The sequence below is a fragment of the Chaetura pelagica genome, unplaced genomic scaffold, assembly GCF_000747805.2.
Source record: "Chaetura pelagica isolate M959 unplaced genomic scaffold, ChaPel_1.0 scaffold220, whole genome shotgun sequence".
Classification (NCBI taxonomy): domain Eukaryota; kingdom Metazoa; phylum Chordata; class Aves; order Apodiformes; family Apodidae; genus Chaetura; species Chaetura pelagica.
The window spans coordinates 1660730-1679267 of record NW_009951982.1 but is presented as its reverse complement, the minus strand read 5'-3'; the positions used below and the strand labels follow the sequence as shown (position 1 = coordinate 1679267).

The 18538-nt window shown below is 38.6% G+C and overlaps 1 protein-coding gene across 1 annotated transcript in view; it reads right to left on the bottom strand.

Moving 5' to 3' along the window:
* Positions 1 to 18538, bottom strand: part of PDLIM5 (PDZ and LIM domain 5) — a 79688-nt gene that overhangs the window by 26895 nt on the left and 34255 nt on the right. Inside the window, exons 2-3 of the mRNA XM_010001402.1 lie at positions 12645 to 12796; positions 5748 to 5770 (exon numbers count right to left, since the gene is read on the bottom strand). Of these exons, the coding sequence (XP_009999704.1) occupies positions 5748 to 5770; positions 12645 to 12796 (175 nt within the window). The remainder of the gene's footprint in view (positions 1 to 5747; positions 5771 to 12644; positions 12797 to 18538) is intronic.

Here is an 18538-nt window from a genome sequence, read left to right as displayed (position 1 = left end):
TCGTCTGGGACTAGAGTCATGTTGATAGATATACGAAACTACGCCCATGAGACCCCAGTGTAATTATTAGTTACAACTGTTTATGATAATCAAACCAGCATCTCTTGTGCAAACAGCACCCAGGTTTTCAGCACATGGGTTACAAAGGCATAGTTTTCTTCTCACCCCCCCTCCTCTGCTGAATCATCAGATACCAGCCACAACGGGTTTGGATACCAGACTAACAGGTTCACTGATCCAATACACCCATCTAAGATAAAGCCATCCCTACAGTTTTTCAATTCCCTTATTATTTTTCAGGCTTAGCATTTAGAGCAGAACAAGTCCACTGAAACAGATCCTATCCAGTGTCAGGCCAAAACACATCCCATCGGAAAATGTGAGGCAGTGGTGGGGGTGTAAAAATCAATATACACTCAGCTCTCTGTTATTCAACCACCAGGCAAAGTTGACCTTTGCTTCTATTATTAAACTAAAAGCAGCATTAAATGATGAAGCTCTCAGATCTATTTTACAGGGCAACGAAACTCTGAAGTGTGTTTTGCCTCAGAGCATGCAAGAGCACACCTTTCTTTTTTATTTGCTTGAAAGAAACTTCTCTTCAGGAAGTGAAACTCCAAAAGCCAAGTATTATTTAGCAGTTCAAAGCAAAATTACCACATAATGGAAATGGAAAGTCAAGTGCAACAACCAATATTGGACTACGAAGTTATTAACAACAATACATGGGAGGAGAACACAGACACTAGTTCACAAAGAATTACAACAATGATTGTGTGGTAGTAGTCATCCCTTATTTAAGGGGCATCACAATACTTTAATTTTTTCAGTATCTTCTATTTGACTCTGTAAGCAGTGGAGAAAAGTTATCTGCTTAAGAGGCTATTCCTAGATTTAGGAAATAAAACATTAAAGCCAAACCAAGACTGCTGCAAATCCATAAAGGGAACTAGAAATCAGGAATTTAAAACCAACACTTAACCACTAAATTAGTTCTTACAAATAAAATAACACTTGAAATATCAAAGTCACTAATGGAAAACATATTGCAAGTAATACAGCTTCTTTAAAAAGCTCTAATTACCTGCTGCACACAGTAGGTAATATTACTAGAAAAACAAAAAAACTGTTTTGCTACATTATGCTGCAGTACTTATGAAGGATCAGTGACTGACACCATGAGTGCTGTGGAAGTACATTAGAAAACAAGGAAATGAAAGCCAGAATTGTATCAAAGGCCTCCTGAAGAATAATACTCCATAAAGATCACTTAAAATTAAACAAAATATAACAAAATCCTAAGAATATAACTTTTTTGATGGTTTGCTGTAACTCATTAAAGAAAAAAAACAAACAACCTACATTCCCCTCTGGGGTTTATTTATAAATGGGAGGGAAACGGTTACCAAAAGAACTTCCTGAAACACAACTATAAACCTTTCCCTCAGAAAAATTAAAAAGAAGGACTCAACCAGGAAATCACACTAAGAGCAAGTTACATTGCTTGCCTATCAGTCAGCAAAATCTGAGGTATTCAATGGTTTGATTTCTGTCTTTTTCATTAAACAAGCCCACAAAAAAATCTCCTCCTAAAAAAATAATAATAAAAAATCATGTGTGAGAGAAGAGCATCTAAGGAAAAATAAATATCTTCCAGAGCAAATTGGTATGGCTACTATGGGTCTTGAAAATGGTGGTGTAGCCCAAAGCAAATGGGATATAGTGACTACAGAAAGGCTGATTTTGCAGTGCACTGTCAGATGAAAGTAAATGCTTTCCTGTTGTTTAGGAAGTTGGCACTTCTACCTAATAAACAGAAGCTTTATTGTACATCACATAGATATTAACAGCCAGCAAAATTAATGCCTGTGCTTTTCAAGAGATATTTTAGAATGTAATAACAAAGATTAGCTCAGCTTTGTTCTGTTCCTGTATATCTAAAATATGTATTTTATGTTTTGGAAATAAATTCAATGTACTACTTTCATAGTATAGATGCTTCTAATACAGTTTAGGAGGAGTTGCACCTCTTCAAAGTGTGGATGTCTGAACATGTATTGCATGTTCTGCTTCCATCTTTCAATAGAAATGAAAAGGCTTTTCAACACCAGGAATATAAATCAACCTAGAAGATAAGCAAAACTAACCTGAGGAGTCTGCAACCTGCAGATTGCTGCTAAGCAATCATCAGATTCCTAGTAACACTAGTTACCATCTCACTTAACCTAGAGATGTTTTCTGTATCAAATTTCAGCTTGCAAACGATAGCTCTTTCTTACAGTCAGAACACATGAATCAATCACATGGACCATATTAAGTAACTAACACCCTGCTGCCTACAATGGTACTCTCTCAACTTTTATGAATTCTGAAAGACAGGAGAAAGCTTCTAGTATCAGAAAAAAAAAAGTTATTTTAAATCACAGGCATTAGTTTATCGTTAACTTGTCTAATACCAGGCAGGAGCACTGCAAACTGGCCCCCACTTGTGTACTGAGGCATATTGGCCACCCAGCACATGCAGACATCAAGTAAGATGCTCTAATTTCCAGGTACCTCCTACCGAAGTACACCATTTCAAGTAAAATATAGTTGAAAGAACTGTCACTGCTTATTCCTCTCTTCACAGACAGAAAACAATTGTGATGGATCTGAGCTGGAACACAGATTAGTTCGTTTACTTTTGAAATAGAGTGAAAATAAGCTTCTAAACTACTATACATCTAAATATCAAGTCCAAAGTACTACCTTTCTAATTATCTGCTTGTGTAAAACCACCTTTGAAACTTGTATAATTTCTTGCACTGCATATTTGTTTCAGCAATTGAATCTTTGTTTCAAAAAGTCTCCTATCATTGTTCAGAGTGATTTTTTTCCTATAATGGAACTAGAATGGAATGTAAGAATTTAAGAATATAGTCCAGATGATAAACATGTATTATCTTGGCTTGTCCCAATTTATCTGAAAGACATAGAGCAATCATCTATAGGGTCAACAAAATCACTTAGATCATTAAAAAAATAGAAATAAGCTTTATAACCCTGCCTGAAAATAAGCAAGTTTTTTAAAAAAGAACAAACTAAGAGACAAAGTCAGAATTAGATTTTGCCATATTTGTCAGATGTCTGTGCTATGCAACAGCTTGTACAAAGCAAAAGCACAGGCATTTCTCACTGGTTAAGGAAAAAAAGCAAGAAGACCAGTCAAGACCCTTTAGTTACCACTTGATTCATTGCAAACAGCTGGAAACTTCTGGAATCCAACACTTTCTCCCTTCATCTTCAGTGAGGGACTCTCCAATTATACAAGTCTTGCAAACTACCTCCCATAAGCACTCACTACCCTTCAAATAGTTATGCCTCAACTCATTTCCCACCCAGCTGCTTAAAAGGCTCTGCTGATTATAACACCTGAGCTATCTCCCCAGCTGCCTCTCAATTGACCAACTCTTCATCCATCAAGGACTTGGACTATGAGGGTAAGAATCCTGAAAATTTATTCCAAATTGAATTCATAGGCTCCCAGCTTGTGAGATTCAGTGACCTGATGATCACCTCCTTATTTTCATTCAAATGAAGGTGGATTTTTGAAATACCCTCCTAATCTGATTGCCTTCTGGTTCAGCCCACCACGATACAGTATATGGACAAAACCTCAAGAGCATAATGGTAAATTTGCTGCAATTGCTGCAACTCAAGGGTGCTATTTTGCATTTCAATGGGGGCAAACAAACTAAAAATAACCACCATACCTCCCTCCTTCCCCCTCATTATGTGGGTGTTCACTTCACATTATTGGCCTTTTTTTTTTCCCTGTGGTGGTACTAATGATGGGGGGGGAAAGGAGAATGCAACTGAAATAAGCTTAAAATGTCTTTGAACTTAGAAGTCAAAGGAAACATCTTGATGTTCAATAAATAATTATCTACTTTGTCACCCAGCATTGTCCACTATCTATATATATTACTGTATTTATGTTCCTATGCTATATACTGTATCAACCTCAAGAAATGGAATGACCTTTACACATCCAGGTCTTTTGTAGCCCCTAAAGATCTCCAGGAAGGTTCTAAAAATGTGAGGAGGGCTCCTATTGATTAGCTAGGCCTCGCTCTCACCCATTTTCCTGGCAGATGGGTAGGTATGATCCTGCAAAAGTCACTGAACTCCATTTTTATCCTGCAACCTTCTATTTTCATCTGAGCAACTCTCCTTTGAACTTCCAGGCAAGTCTTTAGTTTGTCAGGTTCACTTAGCTGCAGGATGTTTTGTGGTTCACCTAATTGCTAGTTGACATGCAGCAAAGTCCTGTACGCAACAGAAGATTTTGCATTCCAGCTGTAAGCAAAAGCTGTACCCTTCTATTTATTTAGTTTGTGGGCAAGCTTTCCAAAGACATGGCTTAGCTAGCAAAACCTGCTCTGCTGCTAATTTAGGAGCAGAATCTTTCTACTTTGCCTCTAATTGAAAAAAAAAAGTGCACATACTTACACATCTGGGCACCTTTGTATGCAAAGAAACCAGCATCTTCATTAGCCTTGAATTCTTTGGACAATGTTTTACCCAATGCTGCTTAGTTTCACAACCAGACAAAACAGAAGGACTTAAGATTACTCAAGTTGTTTGTACTGCATATGCTTGTACAGTATTAAAAAAACACACACAAAACCCTTTCAGCTTTAGAAAAGCTCCTGTTAAGGGTATGAGCACAGAAGGCTTCAGGTCAGTGGTCACCCTGTGCCTTGGGCACACACCAGCATCCATTGTCTCAGACGTGGTCTAGGAAGTCACCAGCCCACGCTCTAAGAAGAGAAGTAATTCTTCAGTAAGACACCACCAGCAGAGCTGAGAGGGGTGAAAACTGCCAGGCTGAAGACCAGCAACACCTCATCTCCGTCCTAGCTCAAACAAGGATAACCTCCCAGTCCAGGGGTTGGTATTTACATAGGTCACAAGAATTTTAAGAGCCTGCACAGAGTTCATGGAATTTACTGCAAAGAAATGTTCATTCGGAAATGGATTCTGCAAATTTGCAATTTAAAGGCAACTGTATCAGCAGCACCTGGTTACTTTACATCCATTACACAGCAACACTGGTCCTGCAAGTCAGGTTACCTTTGGGCCAATAGGTCAGGCTGGCAAAACCATTTGGCAATTTTCATGACCTGAGGCACACAGCCTTGGATACCCTTCTCCCTTGAGACCAAATACCACTGAGGGCCATGGACAGGACAAGACCCAGGTCTGCACAGCATTTCTCCCTAGCCCCATTCAGCCGCTCAGAGCTGCAGAGAAACCCCAAATTGGGCAGGACAAGGGTCTGGCAGGCCGCACAGCCTCACACCAGATGCACACATCTGTAATGTCCTTCACACATCTGTAATGAAAACTTCTCCCAAGACCAGTGCCAGTACCCTGTGCATGTGTTCATGTCCACCCACCTTCAAGGCTGACCCCCATTATAGCCCTGCTGGCACAGCTCTCTTCCCCTTCCACCTCCTCAGCCAAAATTTCTGAAAAAATTTTACTTGAGTGCTAATTATATAGAAATTTTGGAGATCACAAGAGGAACTACAGAACCAGTCACCAGATACTTTTAACCAATAAACTCTGGGGGCCATATTACTTTCTTCACCTTATTACTCTTCTTGCCTGGTCATGCAGGCCCTCTTCTGCAGAACAAAGTGATACATTTTTGTTTTTAATGGAGACTCTTCCATTACCACATTTTTCCTATTTCTGCATACCTGGCTTTGGAACCTGAATGCTTCTTTGGAAACACTTTTGCATGCAATTTCACAAAAATAACAGGATAAAGAAAAGGACAAGAGACTCAGGAATTTTAATGCACAGGGCAAGGAAGATCTATACCTGTATCATTAAGCCAGTTAGATTAACTCCCCAAAATTCCACTGCTTTGAGTTTATAGGCTACTGAAAAATTTGACAGCTGATTCTTTTTTTTTTTTTCCTAAAAAAAACCAAAAAAAACCAAACAACTTAACTCAGAGCTTTAAGGCTTCAAAGTTGCTGAAATGCTGGCATTTGGCACGGAGAAGGCCATGACCATTTAGGATCAGCAACAGATCAGAAACAGGTTCACTGTTTCTTACTGAAGCTTTTAGTAAAGTCTGTGGTCAGTAACAAAGTTCAGCAAGAATGCCTGAAGTCTCACGGGGCTCTATTTCAATTCCACTGAGCGGAATACCTGGAATAGCCACCAGCTCAATGCTTAGCTACTTGGCTAAATAAGAAAAGTAAACCTCTGTTTGGAAGGCACTATTTTGCAGCTGATTCATTCTCAGACATAGTTATTGGAAACTAATATTAATAATTGAGGACTGAGGAATAAGTTGCCTAAGGTTCTGACTAGCAGCTAAGCTAGAAATATACAGTTTGCCCATATACTGTTAGACATATGACCTCTACTGAGTTTTATAATTTTCCTCTCAACTCTATCAATTAAAAAGGGATACTGGTGCTTAATGCCTTAATCAGCCAACACTCATTTTTTATATCCTTGAAAGAAGAGTTATGCAAGAATTAATATTATAGAAGAAAGAATTCAAGCCAAAAAATTGTTTTCAGGTTTAGAAAAAAATACTCAGAAGTTGTGATGCTTTCAACCAATTTACTGCCTATGTTCAACTGGCACAGGACAAACAACTATCATCTATAATGCTAAAAAAGCAAATCACTACAGACCAAAACTGAAGTCAAAATGCCCATGTAAGGGAAACGGTGATGACTAGCAAACCAAAGCTGGAGAAAAATAAGACTTCCGAACGCATTCTTATCGTGGCTTTCTTAAAGCTCATCCATATAAGGTTTATGGAAACAAAATAACCATCCCAAGGAACCCATGACTCATAAACATGAAAGCATGAGTTTTAACCATCATCTAAAGTGAAGCTTGTATTTTTAATAGTTTGAAATCCTGTCTATACTTGCATTCTTCAACTTCTTTCTCCTCTTATTTTTCTTATAATAGCCTCTCCTGCCATTTTATTTAGTAACTATTCTATTTTCTTACCTTTCTATGGACACAACTAAATACTAAATTTCAGCCCCCTCTGGTAGCAGTGTCTATGCCTGGCTCTTGTGATTTATGGTGCCATGCCCTGCACTGCTGGTTTTTATTTTTGTGAAATTAGTTTACAGCTAACCTACACTGGGTGAATATTGCAACATCTGAGAAGTAAAGGCCTCCCGTTTCTTAAAACCTGGTTTACATCAAGGCATCTCATTTGCCATCTCTAGAAGAGGTAAAAGAGCATTCATATTGTCCATATACTTTATCAGTACACACATTCTTCACACAGGAAAATACTCTTTCTCCTGTGTATTTCTGAAGCAAAGCAAGGCTCTCCACACAATATATGGTAATATTCTATTGTTTTCTAATACAAGCAAGACTGGGAACAATAAAAATAATAAGTCTACTGAGGTAGTCTTACTGCAGACAACCCGTTCTGAAATGGTAACTCGAAAAATTACCTTTGAAAATGGAAATAAAATGATCCATAACATTTCTTTGCTATTACCCCATCTCAAGTCATGAGAATTTCAGCTGTTCTTAAGCTAGAAGTCTAGACTTTGTGTTTCCTGGATGAAAACTTTTAAAGATGAGGGAGAATGGTATGACAGAAGATTCATACTCAGGCAAGTAGATAAAATAAGTATTACAGTTTTTAACGCTTGAGTTACAATCTGCAGAACCCACTATTAAGACTCATCTCAATTTTGACGCCACATCCTGTTAATACGGACATTAAAAATACCCAGCAGATCTTAGCCCCTTCCCTGTGACACTTGGGCAACTCTGTGGTTTGAAGAGGTTTAGGGAAATAAAAAATTCACATCACAAATTCATCTATTACTTTGTAACATCCAAGCTCACTCGCAAAAATCCAGTAATCCATTGAAGACTTGGAAGCAGAACTGTAGTAACTGCTCACTGCCAACCTAGAGCACTCAAAAACATTTCTGAAGCACTGCAATACAGCCAGAGAGGTAAACAACCTTGAGAATCCTTTCACTTCCCCAGACAAGCAATCCAAATACCTTCTGTCCTAAGTGACTCAAATTCCCAGGCAGAGGTGAAAGGAAAAAAAGCACATTATAGCTGTACAAATCTGATTTACAAAATACAGAGGTAAATAAGGTTTATATTATAAAAGGGGAAAAAAAAACCCCACACAACCCACAAAAAAAAAAACCAAACCAAAACAACAACAACAAAAAAAACCCAACAAAACCACACAAACCCAAACAAAACCAAAACCAACATTCCAGGATTTTCTGTATTATTTTATCCTTGTAGGGCTCACTGACACTTTTTCCAGAAGTTTCATGGGTATCATGGATCTCATGTAATAGTAGTAGAAATACAGAATTCTTTATCTTTCTCTTTTCCAAATAATTATTAAGGCAAGAGTCTATGGAAACAGTCCCCAAAACCAATATTTAAAATAGGTGGTGGTTCTTAGCTGTTCCGTCACTTACAGATTTATTCATGGAATCCATGCTAAGTTCCTGAACTTTAAAATATATCCAAAAACCAAGCATCTGGTTTTCATCTGTCCTCATGGGAACCAGGCAAGAGCTTTAACTGAAAATAAAATATTGAGGTGTAAAAGAGCAAGATCTCAGGAGAGAGAGATGCATACAAACTCCCTATGCAATACATTTAATATTTAAAAAAAAATAAAAATAAATCAGGAACCTAACATTGCAATGTTACAAAAAACCCCACAAATTCCCTCAAAACTTCAAGCCATATGTAATACTAAAAAAGAATAAATAACAAACCAAAACTGTATTTTAATTTCACAAGTTTACAACTATAAGCTTTATAGTAAACAGCAAGACTTGTTTACACAACTAATTAATTTTAAAGACACATACCTGAAAATACTTTACAATTCTCTCAAGTGTTAGTTATCTACCTCTATATATGGCTGGTAAGCACCATTTTATCCACTTGTATTTAAGCAACGTGGTCTTGCAATTGTGACAGCTGTAATTTCAGTTCCTTTCAGAGGCAGAGAACAATTCCATATTTAAAAACCCAACATGATGCATTGCCTTACGCAAGAAAAAAGGGATCTTTATTTTCCCTTCAAATATTTTGCCAACATTAATTTGCAAGTTAGGAAACATCTAAATTGATTTTCCACAAGAGGTATGTGCACATCTGCCTCCATAAATACACTACTTTAAACCTGTAAGTAAAGTTTTTTTTACAGCATTGCTTTAACTATCCCTTCCATCCTCCCAGGCAAGCTATTTCTTGCCCTTTATTTTGTTTCTCTTTGTTTTACTTTTTCCATTCTGAACATAAAGAATAGAGAAAGTCAAGTGAAAACCTGAGCAGCAGTATAAAAGCATATCAAGTTAAAATATGTATAATGACAAAGCTGATCATAAGAAATTTCCTCTCTTGCCTTTGCCACATAGACTCAAAAAGTTTCCTTTGTACCTTTTAAAAAGGCAGGCTGTCACCTTGCCCTGGCCACCATGCAAACTGGGGTGCTGGAGCCCATCAACCTCAGATGGGACACACTTGAGTTCACTGGCCTACTAATCTCTAGGGTGTTCCTCTGCTTTTCTACCAACTATCATTTTGATTCTCACAACACACACACAAAGATCCTAAAAAAAACAGAGCAAGATCCTGTTCCTTTTTCAAATAAGTACTGATTATGTTTAGTCCCTCCCTAGCAAACAGCCCAGCCAGCCCCATCTCTGACATACCACGAGGTTGGTGGTGTACCCAGCCATTTTTCTCCATATAGCCATTATTTTTTCATTACACTTAAGTCTGTACCACAATATTAATTTCCATGTAGTATTCCATATGAATCTATGTCAATTTGTAACTGAGAATAAAACAGACACCCATAGAGTATACAGGACTTGCTACAGTTTATCATTAATAGAGATCACCACCAAAAATGTACCAAATTAAACTTACAAAATATATTTTCTGGTTCCTAGAACTAATCTGATCACAGAGTTCTTTTGCATCTTTCATAAAATAGCACATGAACACAGTTAAGTGCAAAAGCCATTAGGTCAAACCATAGAGCTCTTCCAATTTTCTTGAACCTCAAAGAAATCCCACTAATCAAACACTGTGCTTCTTGAAAGCAGCAGCAAACTAGGGCAGTGTGAAGAATTTATATATGCTCTCACTACTAACCTCAACATTCCTGCATTGTAGTTCAAACAGGTAGTTGTCTGTGTGGAAGCAAATAAATGTTCAGGGAAGTGTAAAAAACCCTGAAGATAGCCAAAAGCCTTTTTTAAAAAAAGTTTTAGGTTTTCCTATGGCACCAACTCATTTTGAAAGCAAACAGTTTTACATTGACAGCATCCTTTTAACTTTGCACATGAACAATAATAGCTCAAAGTATTTAATTTAGTTCAGTTTTGTTTGAAAGCAGAGGCAAGATAAGGAGAATATGATTATGGAGATCCCTCAATATTAAAATGGCTTATCTTGCCACCCTGCTTATAGTCTCAAGCCCTTCTTCCCACAGGCATCCAGCATCTGCAGTTAGCATGAGCCAGTCTGACTCTAAGAAGCACTTTCTTCCAGGCTAAGAACAACAAATAAACAACTGTAGCAAATCTCCTACTAAACAAGCAATAACAGCAAGGACATTTTTACAGGCAGAGGAGCTGGGAGAGCACCCTCTATGTCTTTGGTTTCATGGGATCCAGGCAGAATTAGAAACAGCTGAGACCACAGACGACAGACTTGATGAGCTGCAAGACAGGACATGTGTCTCATCCCCAGATGCTAGGACCAAGGCTAGTCCTTTGATTTTTGCTAGTCTCATCCTGACTTAGCCTTCAGCTGTCAAGTAGCTGATGCTGGTGAGTCAGATGCTACACTGGGTAAGAAGGGTGAGAACAAGGGGAGACTAAGCTACCTCATAATTAATTCAATCTTCAAACCACTCATCCCTGCACCAAACCAGAAGCAGCCTCAGACAAGTTATTGCCTGAACAAGACACACCTGGTGCTCCTTTCCTCTATCTGATATTAACCTTGCCCATCAATTTATGGCCAAAGAAAGTGGATCAAACCCATCCACTCCCAGCTGCCTATTCAAGTGACTCAGTGGACTCCCGGAAAGTGCATTTCTAAACGACCTGCCTGCCTTGCTGGGAGATAGAAAGGTAACACACTGGATACAATGCATGATTGCCCTGATGAGCTGGTATAGTATCTGTTTCATCGAGAAACTTTTAATGCCAACTTTACAAGTTTCATTTGAGAAGATGCTCTAGGCATGAACCATGCCACAAGATAACTCCTTTCCTCAGAGATTAAGCAAAGGGAATCCCTTTTTAAGGGTAGCTAAACTGAAATACAGAGAGCAACAGGAAAAACAAGAAACAAGAAGTAAAGCTAAAACGTAGCCTCTTAGAAAACAAAGCACTCACACAACCATTCAACTACATATAACATAGGGGTAGGAACAAGCACCACTACCCTGGAGAGCCAGATGTTTTTCAGACCTACAGCCACATAATCTCTTTCATTCTTGTATAAATGAACTCTGAGTGAAGTTGTCCTTTCACTAAGGGCAAGATGATTTGCCAGGAAAGGCAGTAACTGGTGAAGAGATACTGTTGTAGGCCTCAACCACCACTCATCGAGGAACTTTGCACTGCTGCAGGCAGACATGAACAGCAATCACAGAGCATGTCTGCCATTGTTCTCTATGATAACAAGAAAAGATGGTTCTCATTACATGAGAGCTTCAGAGGTCAATCCTCCTCCAAGATGCTTCCTCACGTCATTAAATAAAAATAGCAGTTTTCTAATAAAAGCCAGGATTTAGCCCTGGGAGACTTTTGAGAGCTTGAAGGAACTTTTTGCTCATGCTGCTGCTCTTTCTGCTTCAGATCCAATAACTCACTCATGAGAAACCTGCTCCCTTCTTCCAACCCCTCCTAAAATATAGTCCCGAGCCAAGAGAGGTATGCCAAGATTCAATAAACCGTACATTATAGGAATGGGGAGACTGAGCAAAGGTGTAACTTCTATAGTAGAGTTCACAATTAGCAAGGGGAGGCTGCAACTTTGTGAAACAGTAGTATCACCTTGGGAAACATCTCTCCAGGACTCTGCCGCAGTATTTTCATCCATGTAACTCAGGGGTTGACTGTTTAAATGCATCATTCATCATCAATGCATCATGTTTGCCAATAAAAATGACAATGTAGGACTTGACCCAAAACCAAAGTGCCCCTAGTTAGTTAACCAATAGAGGGGGAAGGGAAAAAGAGCCTGAATAGGATCTTTTTTTAATTAAAGAAGTGTTAGCAAAATTGAAGCTCAAAAGGAAGAGGAACCAGACTTCATTTAACGTAAACCAGGTAACAGAAGGTTGGAAAAGGTCTTTGTTGACTCACATAATTAATATCTAATAAGTTTTCCAAAATGCTATAAATCAGGACACATTTCAGATTACAGCAGTGTATCTCTCAATCGTGCCCACTTAACTCCATGCACTTCGCCAAACCACCTACATGTTTTTATCCTCCAAACAAATGTTATGATTATGATTAATTCGCTCTTAAAAAAAATAATAATAATAAAAAGAAAACAAGAAAAAGGTATCTTACCTTTGCAGAGTCATGTTCAAATTGCCTGTACACGCCTTGATCTTATTTTGTGCTTCTAGATGAGTCATCCCATCCGTACTTATCCCATCAATGGTGAGAACTACATCACCTATCCCCACGTGTGCTTGGGCTGCCTTGCCACCATCGTTAAGCTGAAATATCATAAGAATGGAAAATCAGAAACTTGGGTGGTTTCTGCTTATATTCTCGCAACACAGGAAGAAAGTATCTTATTCACAGTGCTGTTTCATAGGAAGGGGTAAAGAGATAGAAAATCATAAAATCATCAAAATTGGAAAAGACCTTCAAGATCATCAAGTCCAACCCTCTGCCATGCCCTACAACCCCTAACCACTAAATCATCTCCTAGAACACCACATCCACCCATTTTTTTAATGCCTCCAGGGATAGTGGCTCCACCACCTCCCTGGGCAGACAGTTCCAATGCCTCACCACTCTTTCTGTGAAGAAATTTTTCCTAATATCCAATCTGAACCTCCCCTGGTGCAACTTGACCCCATTTCCTCCTGTCCCATCACTCGTCACAAGGGAGAAGAGGCCAAGACCCACCTCACTACAACCTCCTTTCAGGTAGTTGTAAACAGCAATGAGGTCTACCCTTAGCCTCCTCTTCTCCAGGCTGAACAGCCCCAGCACCCCCAATCTCTCCTTATAAGACCTGTTCTCCAGGCCCCTAGTCAGCCCAGTTGCCCTTCTTCCCTGAGAGTATGTCTCTTTGAAAGCTGCTGCACACTTCCCTTCTGGTGAAGCAATATTTAGAAGTTCTTGTTCTTACTTCATTTGAATGAGAGGAGAAGTATTGCACAGTATTGCTTATTTTTCAAAATCAAACTTCACTTGTACTGTAGTAGCTGGAAGCTGTGCACATTCACCATGAAACACAAGCAGGGACAGGCACACACAGTTTACTGGATGCCAAGTTCCAGCCTCTTCTCTCAATGTATTATTTTTTCTTGGAAGAGGACAGAGGAAGGCTGTAAATCAGCTTTTTCCACTTTAGATTTTACATCTAAACAATCTCTTCCAAGTTTATGTATTTGTCAATGACTGGTCATGTGCATGGAAGGTTTCATTAATAGTGAAGCTGACTTCCCCAGCTGCAGCTACTAGAAAGTCAAGAGTTCAACATTGCAGACAGACTGGTTACAGGACTTTTTTTTTGCATTACTCTCAATAGGTTTATAGCCTGCAGTGACCCACAGTACATTCAGACCAGAATAAGAAGCCTCTTGAGCAGTGTGCCTCTTTGATGAAGGTCACTGCCGATGTTCAGCTCAACTGCCTTTGGTCCACTTGAATGAAATAGTCTTGCAACAGAAACGTTTGTAAAGTTCACATTATTGACTGTGAATGGGCAATAAATTAATCTTTTAATCTGGTGTCACTGAATTTCAATTAGCTTCATTGCCAAGGGGAGAAAGAGAAATATAGCAACACATAGTAAGATCTATGCACTGATTTATATTCCTGGTCCTCAACCTGCTAATCATCTTATAGCTGCCTGCAAAGATAAGTCCTGGATGGTGCAGATTCCCTCATTTCCAGATGCATTTCCTAATCTTACAGCAGAGAGGTTGGAGCTGCCTGCGCTGTGCATACAAAATCTCACAGCCCTTTCCTTTGCCTGCAAGCATGAGTTAGTTCCTTGAATAAAGAGCTACATTTTAGGGTGGTGTTGCAATGGCAGAATTACTTCACTGTTATTTCCAAAAGTGGAGTTCATCTTGGGCCACAGCCAGGCTCTTGTAAGTGGCTTCTCAAAGGGATGCAGAAGGAAGGCTTTAATCTCTTGGTTTTTTGACTGCCTCTGTTTCAGTTCATTCAGCAGGGACCAAGCAGTCCCTACTGTCCTAAGCAGGGACAAAATACAGTCATCAGTCTCAACACCATTCACTCTCCAACTGGAGAAGTGAGGCTAGGTCTTGAAATCTGTCTATGGAAAAGGGGTAGAAATGTTCAAAATACTAGGAATTCAGTCTTTGCATTTCTGTACTAACAGTCACACTTGCCAGAAAACCTGTGGGAAGTGTCCCATCAGCCTCCCTGATACAATTACAGCTTTCCTAAAATCTCAAGAGACTATACTGCATGACAGCTGTGACATGTTTATCAGACAGATCTGAAGATAGATATTTAACAGAGAAAAAACATTGCCAAACACAATATTAAAAAAAAGTATAATTTGACAACAAATAGACTGAAAGCAGGAAATTTCACATTCAGTGGATCATGGCTGGCATTTCTTAACATCAATCTATGTCCCACAGACAACTGCAGTAGCACTTATTAGAAGATAAGAACAACAGCCAAAAAATTCAAACAAAAACAAAAAAAAAAAATCCTTCCATTTGGTGTTAATCCTGTGCTAGTAAATAGATGATTCTGGTGAGAGGGGAGGCCTTCAAAGTAGGGAGATTTGTCATCTCTCAGATTCAAAATAGTGGTCAGTCCCTCAGCACTTCATAGGTCAACAGAACAATTTTACCCAGTTGAAAAAAAAAGGGTACTAACAAGGAAAAGTCAGCAGAGCAAGTCCCACACAAGGAAGAAAAGTAGAAGAAAAAGATGATACACTAATTTCAGAAAAAGTTGACTTGCTACATTCATCAGAATTACAACTTGTACAGTGCATCCTTTTACAAAAGCCTTCAAAAACAAAGGGAAAATTCCTCCAAAATCTGACGTTCATACCCAATTTATGAGTTAAGAGACCGGGTTACTATAAAACAGATTAGGGAACCCATACACATAGAGAAAGGTATGAACAACATATCTATTTATAGGGAAGAACCTCAGTCCTTTGGGCAAGAGGTGCCATAAACGGATCCCTAGACCGACACATTACAGCACACTGACATTTATCAGCAAGATCTGAAAAAGGAAAAGGAATGTAGGGGCACTACAAGCTAAAGGTCAAAGAGATCACTGTGCTTTGTGATAGGACTGCTGAAGTGAATAAAATCTAGCTTTCTCTGAATGCAACTAACGCACGTGATGTTCATGTGTTGTAATTCATGATGCAATTCACAAACCTATGTGCATTCAGCAGTAAGGCTTCAGGGTGACTATTTTCATGGGGTGCAGGGGGAAGCCTTAGCATCCAAAAGAAGTCTAAAACGAGTCAATAAAAATAACAACAAAAACCAAAACAAAAAATAAATAAAATCACATTCTTGTTTGATTCTGGCAGCAAACACACAACAACCCACAACTAATCATCTGACTTTCAAGAGGTCACTCTTAAATTGTTGCCTGCTGGGGATGAAACAAGCACACATGGGATACAGTTGTAAAATTACTTCAGCCAAACCCCAGGCTGAAAATGCCTGAAAAATATGGCTGGTAAATGCATCCTGCAGATGAGGAAAAACACAGGCAGGTGCTGAGAAGCCTGGTGAGCCCCTGGTGATGTCTCAAAGACCTGCCAAGCAGGCAGGGAATTGAATCTGCCTTATATTGGGGAGGCTGTCACAGACACACTTGAACGAACAAATTACTGGACAAGAGTATGAAGAACTGCACGTGCAGAGGGATGCCAGAGCAGTAATCTCCTTATCTATATACAGCAAATAAGACTTCCAACACCTACTGATTTTGGATAAGAGATATGACTAAGCAAAAGAGGTGAGGTTGGTATTTCTAGGAAATCTCAGCTGGAGCATGTGTCTTCCATGGGAGTACTAGCCAGCATCCTTGGCTTGTGACGCTCCTATAACAAAGTGAGACTGAAGTTCCAAGGGCAGAGTCTTACCACAAATGTGAGAGGAATATAATCACAAGAATACATATACAAAAATAAACAAGTATCTGTGCTGAACACAGCAGAATGAAACAGAACACTTGAAATAACTAAGGATCTTTTCCATACTGCAGACATATTTATACCTCAAGAGCCTCAGTTTTGACAATCCTCAGACACTGTAACTGTGCACTACCATTACAAACAATAAAATCATATCAATACTTGGGCTTATGTATATGTAAAACTGTGTACATATTTGAACCAAAACTGAAAGAAACGTTCTCCATATTCATTATTGCAATGGAAACTAACTCCATTTATGTCATTTTTCTACCTAGACTTTGAAAAATCCACCAGATGCAGAAGATATAAAAAGGTATAAGTGCAATGTATAGGAAGCTTTGAAATTATCTTTATAAATCATTACTATTTTTGTACCCCTTTCTTTTGTCCTGTATAAGTGATTTTGTTCTTAAACTGCAAATTACTCCTTAGTTTAGTAAAATGATCTTCCATCAGTCACCAGTGAACTACATTACCACCTATGCTTAAATACCAAAAGACTAGTAAACTGATGGACAAAAGCAAAAGAACACCTAAAGTCTAATTTCTAGGAGGAAAAAAGCATATCCTTAAAACATACTGTTATTAAACACAAACAAATCAATGCAACAAGATGCATGCATTGCAATAGAAGAGCATAGCACTAAAATTATATAACCGGCTACCTATGAATCAAACTAACTTCTAAACACTGCAAACATTCTTCAAATCCTTGATGGATCTGTTCTAATTCTGTATGTACAGAATGAGGCGAGTTTTTAAAATCAACTATGAATCACAGGTACAGAAGGGGACTTTTTTTGGATGCTACACAGCAGACTTTAAAGCTACAGAGTCTCCAAAGCAGAAATGTCTTGTCTTAGTCAGTTCCATGTCTCTGTACTCTGGGAAGCTCATTTAGAGCTTCCCCCCTCAAACAGAGGGGGAGGCAAGCAGGCGAGACATTTCACGATCAGGCACCTGCTGAGGCCAATCACTCCCACAGCCCCCAGCAGAAAACCTCTCTTCAGTGCCTCAGCAGCAATCAGCTTCATGGCCAAAAGCCAGCAGCCTATGTCATACAGAGATGCTCAGGATGCTTTCTAATAAACCTAAGTAAAATCACCCATTCAATATTAGATTTCAGTTTTGTTTGTCAAATAATAATAAAATTGTTCTTGTTGTATTAAATATCACTATTCCAAAACTGCACATACTGCTCTAATATACATTCCAAAGGGAGATAAAACAAAAACAAACCAGTTCTTGGATCCATGAACAACTTCAAAAGCAACAGTATAAACACTAACCTCAGTGTAGTTTCATGCCTCAGGTTTTTGAAGAAAACAGCCCAAAACACACTGGAATGTAACAGTTTTCTTGACCTAGATTTTAGTCAGCCTCCTGTTTTGTTTTGCAGTAACCAACATTTTAAAAATAGCAATAAAAATAGGCTTTTACTTTTACTCTCAACATTTATTGAGCTATTTTAAAAGATCCTTTCCAAGAAAGTTGTGTGTGTGCACATGCATATGCATCTATCTCTGAATCAGTGTAATTTGTAGTTTAATTCCTTTCAAAATGACCTATAACAATCAGTTTTTCCTCACATGGCTAAGAAGAAAACCTGACAAACATCTTTTTTTCGAACCATAGTTATTTAGCTTTTATACCATGATAAATGAAATACCTAAATTGTAGTTACTCATCATAACACAAAGGTCCATTTGACTAGATGGAAGTTGCTTGTTATCTTTTCCACACTGCCTGCATTGAATCAAGCCTAGCTGCAACTGGCTTGTGTGACATTGCACCACAACCACTCTCCTAAAGAAACTATTTCATAGTCTGACAGTAAATATGGTCCCCCATCACACAAACATCCTTCACTGTCACCTGCAACTTTCTTGCAGAATGTAATCCTTTCATTGCAATGTAATTCATTAGGACTCAATTTGGTTTAAAGACATGCATAATCAAAGCAGAAGTCAACCAGACAAAGATCTTTGTATCATTACCATTCTTGCTTCTCTTTGACCCTACAACCTTTCCTACATTAAGGTATTTCAAATAATTGGGGGGGAGGGGG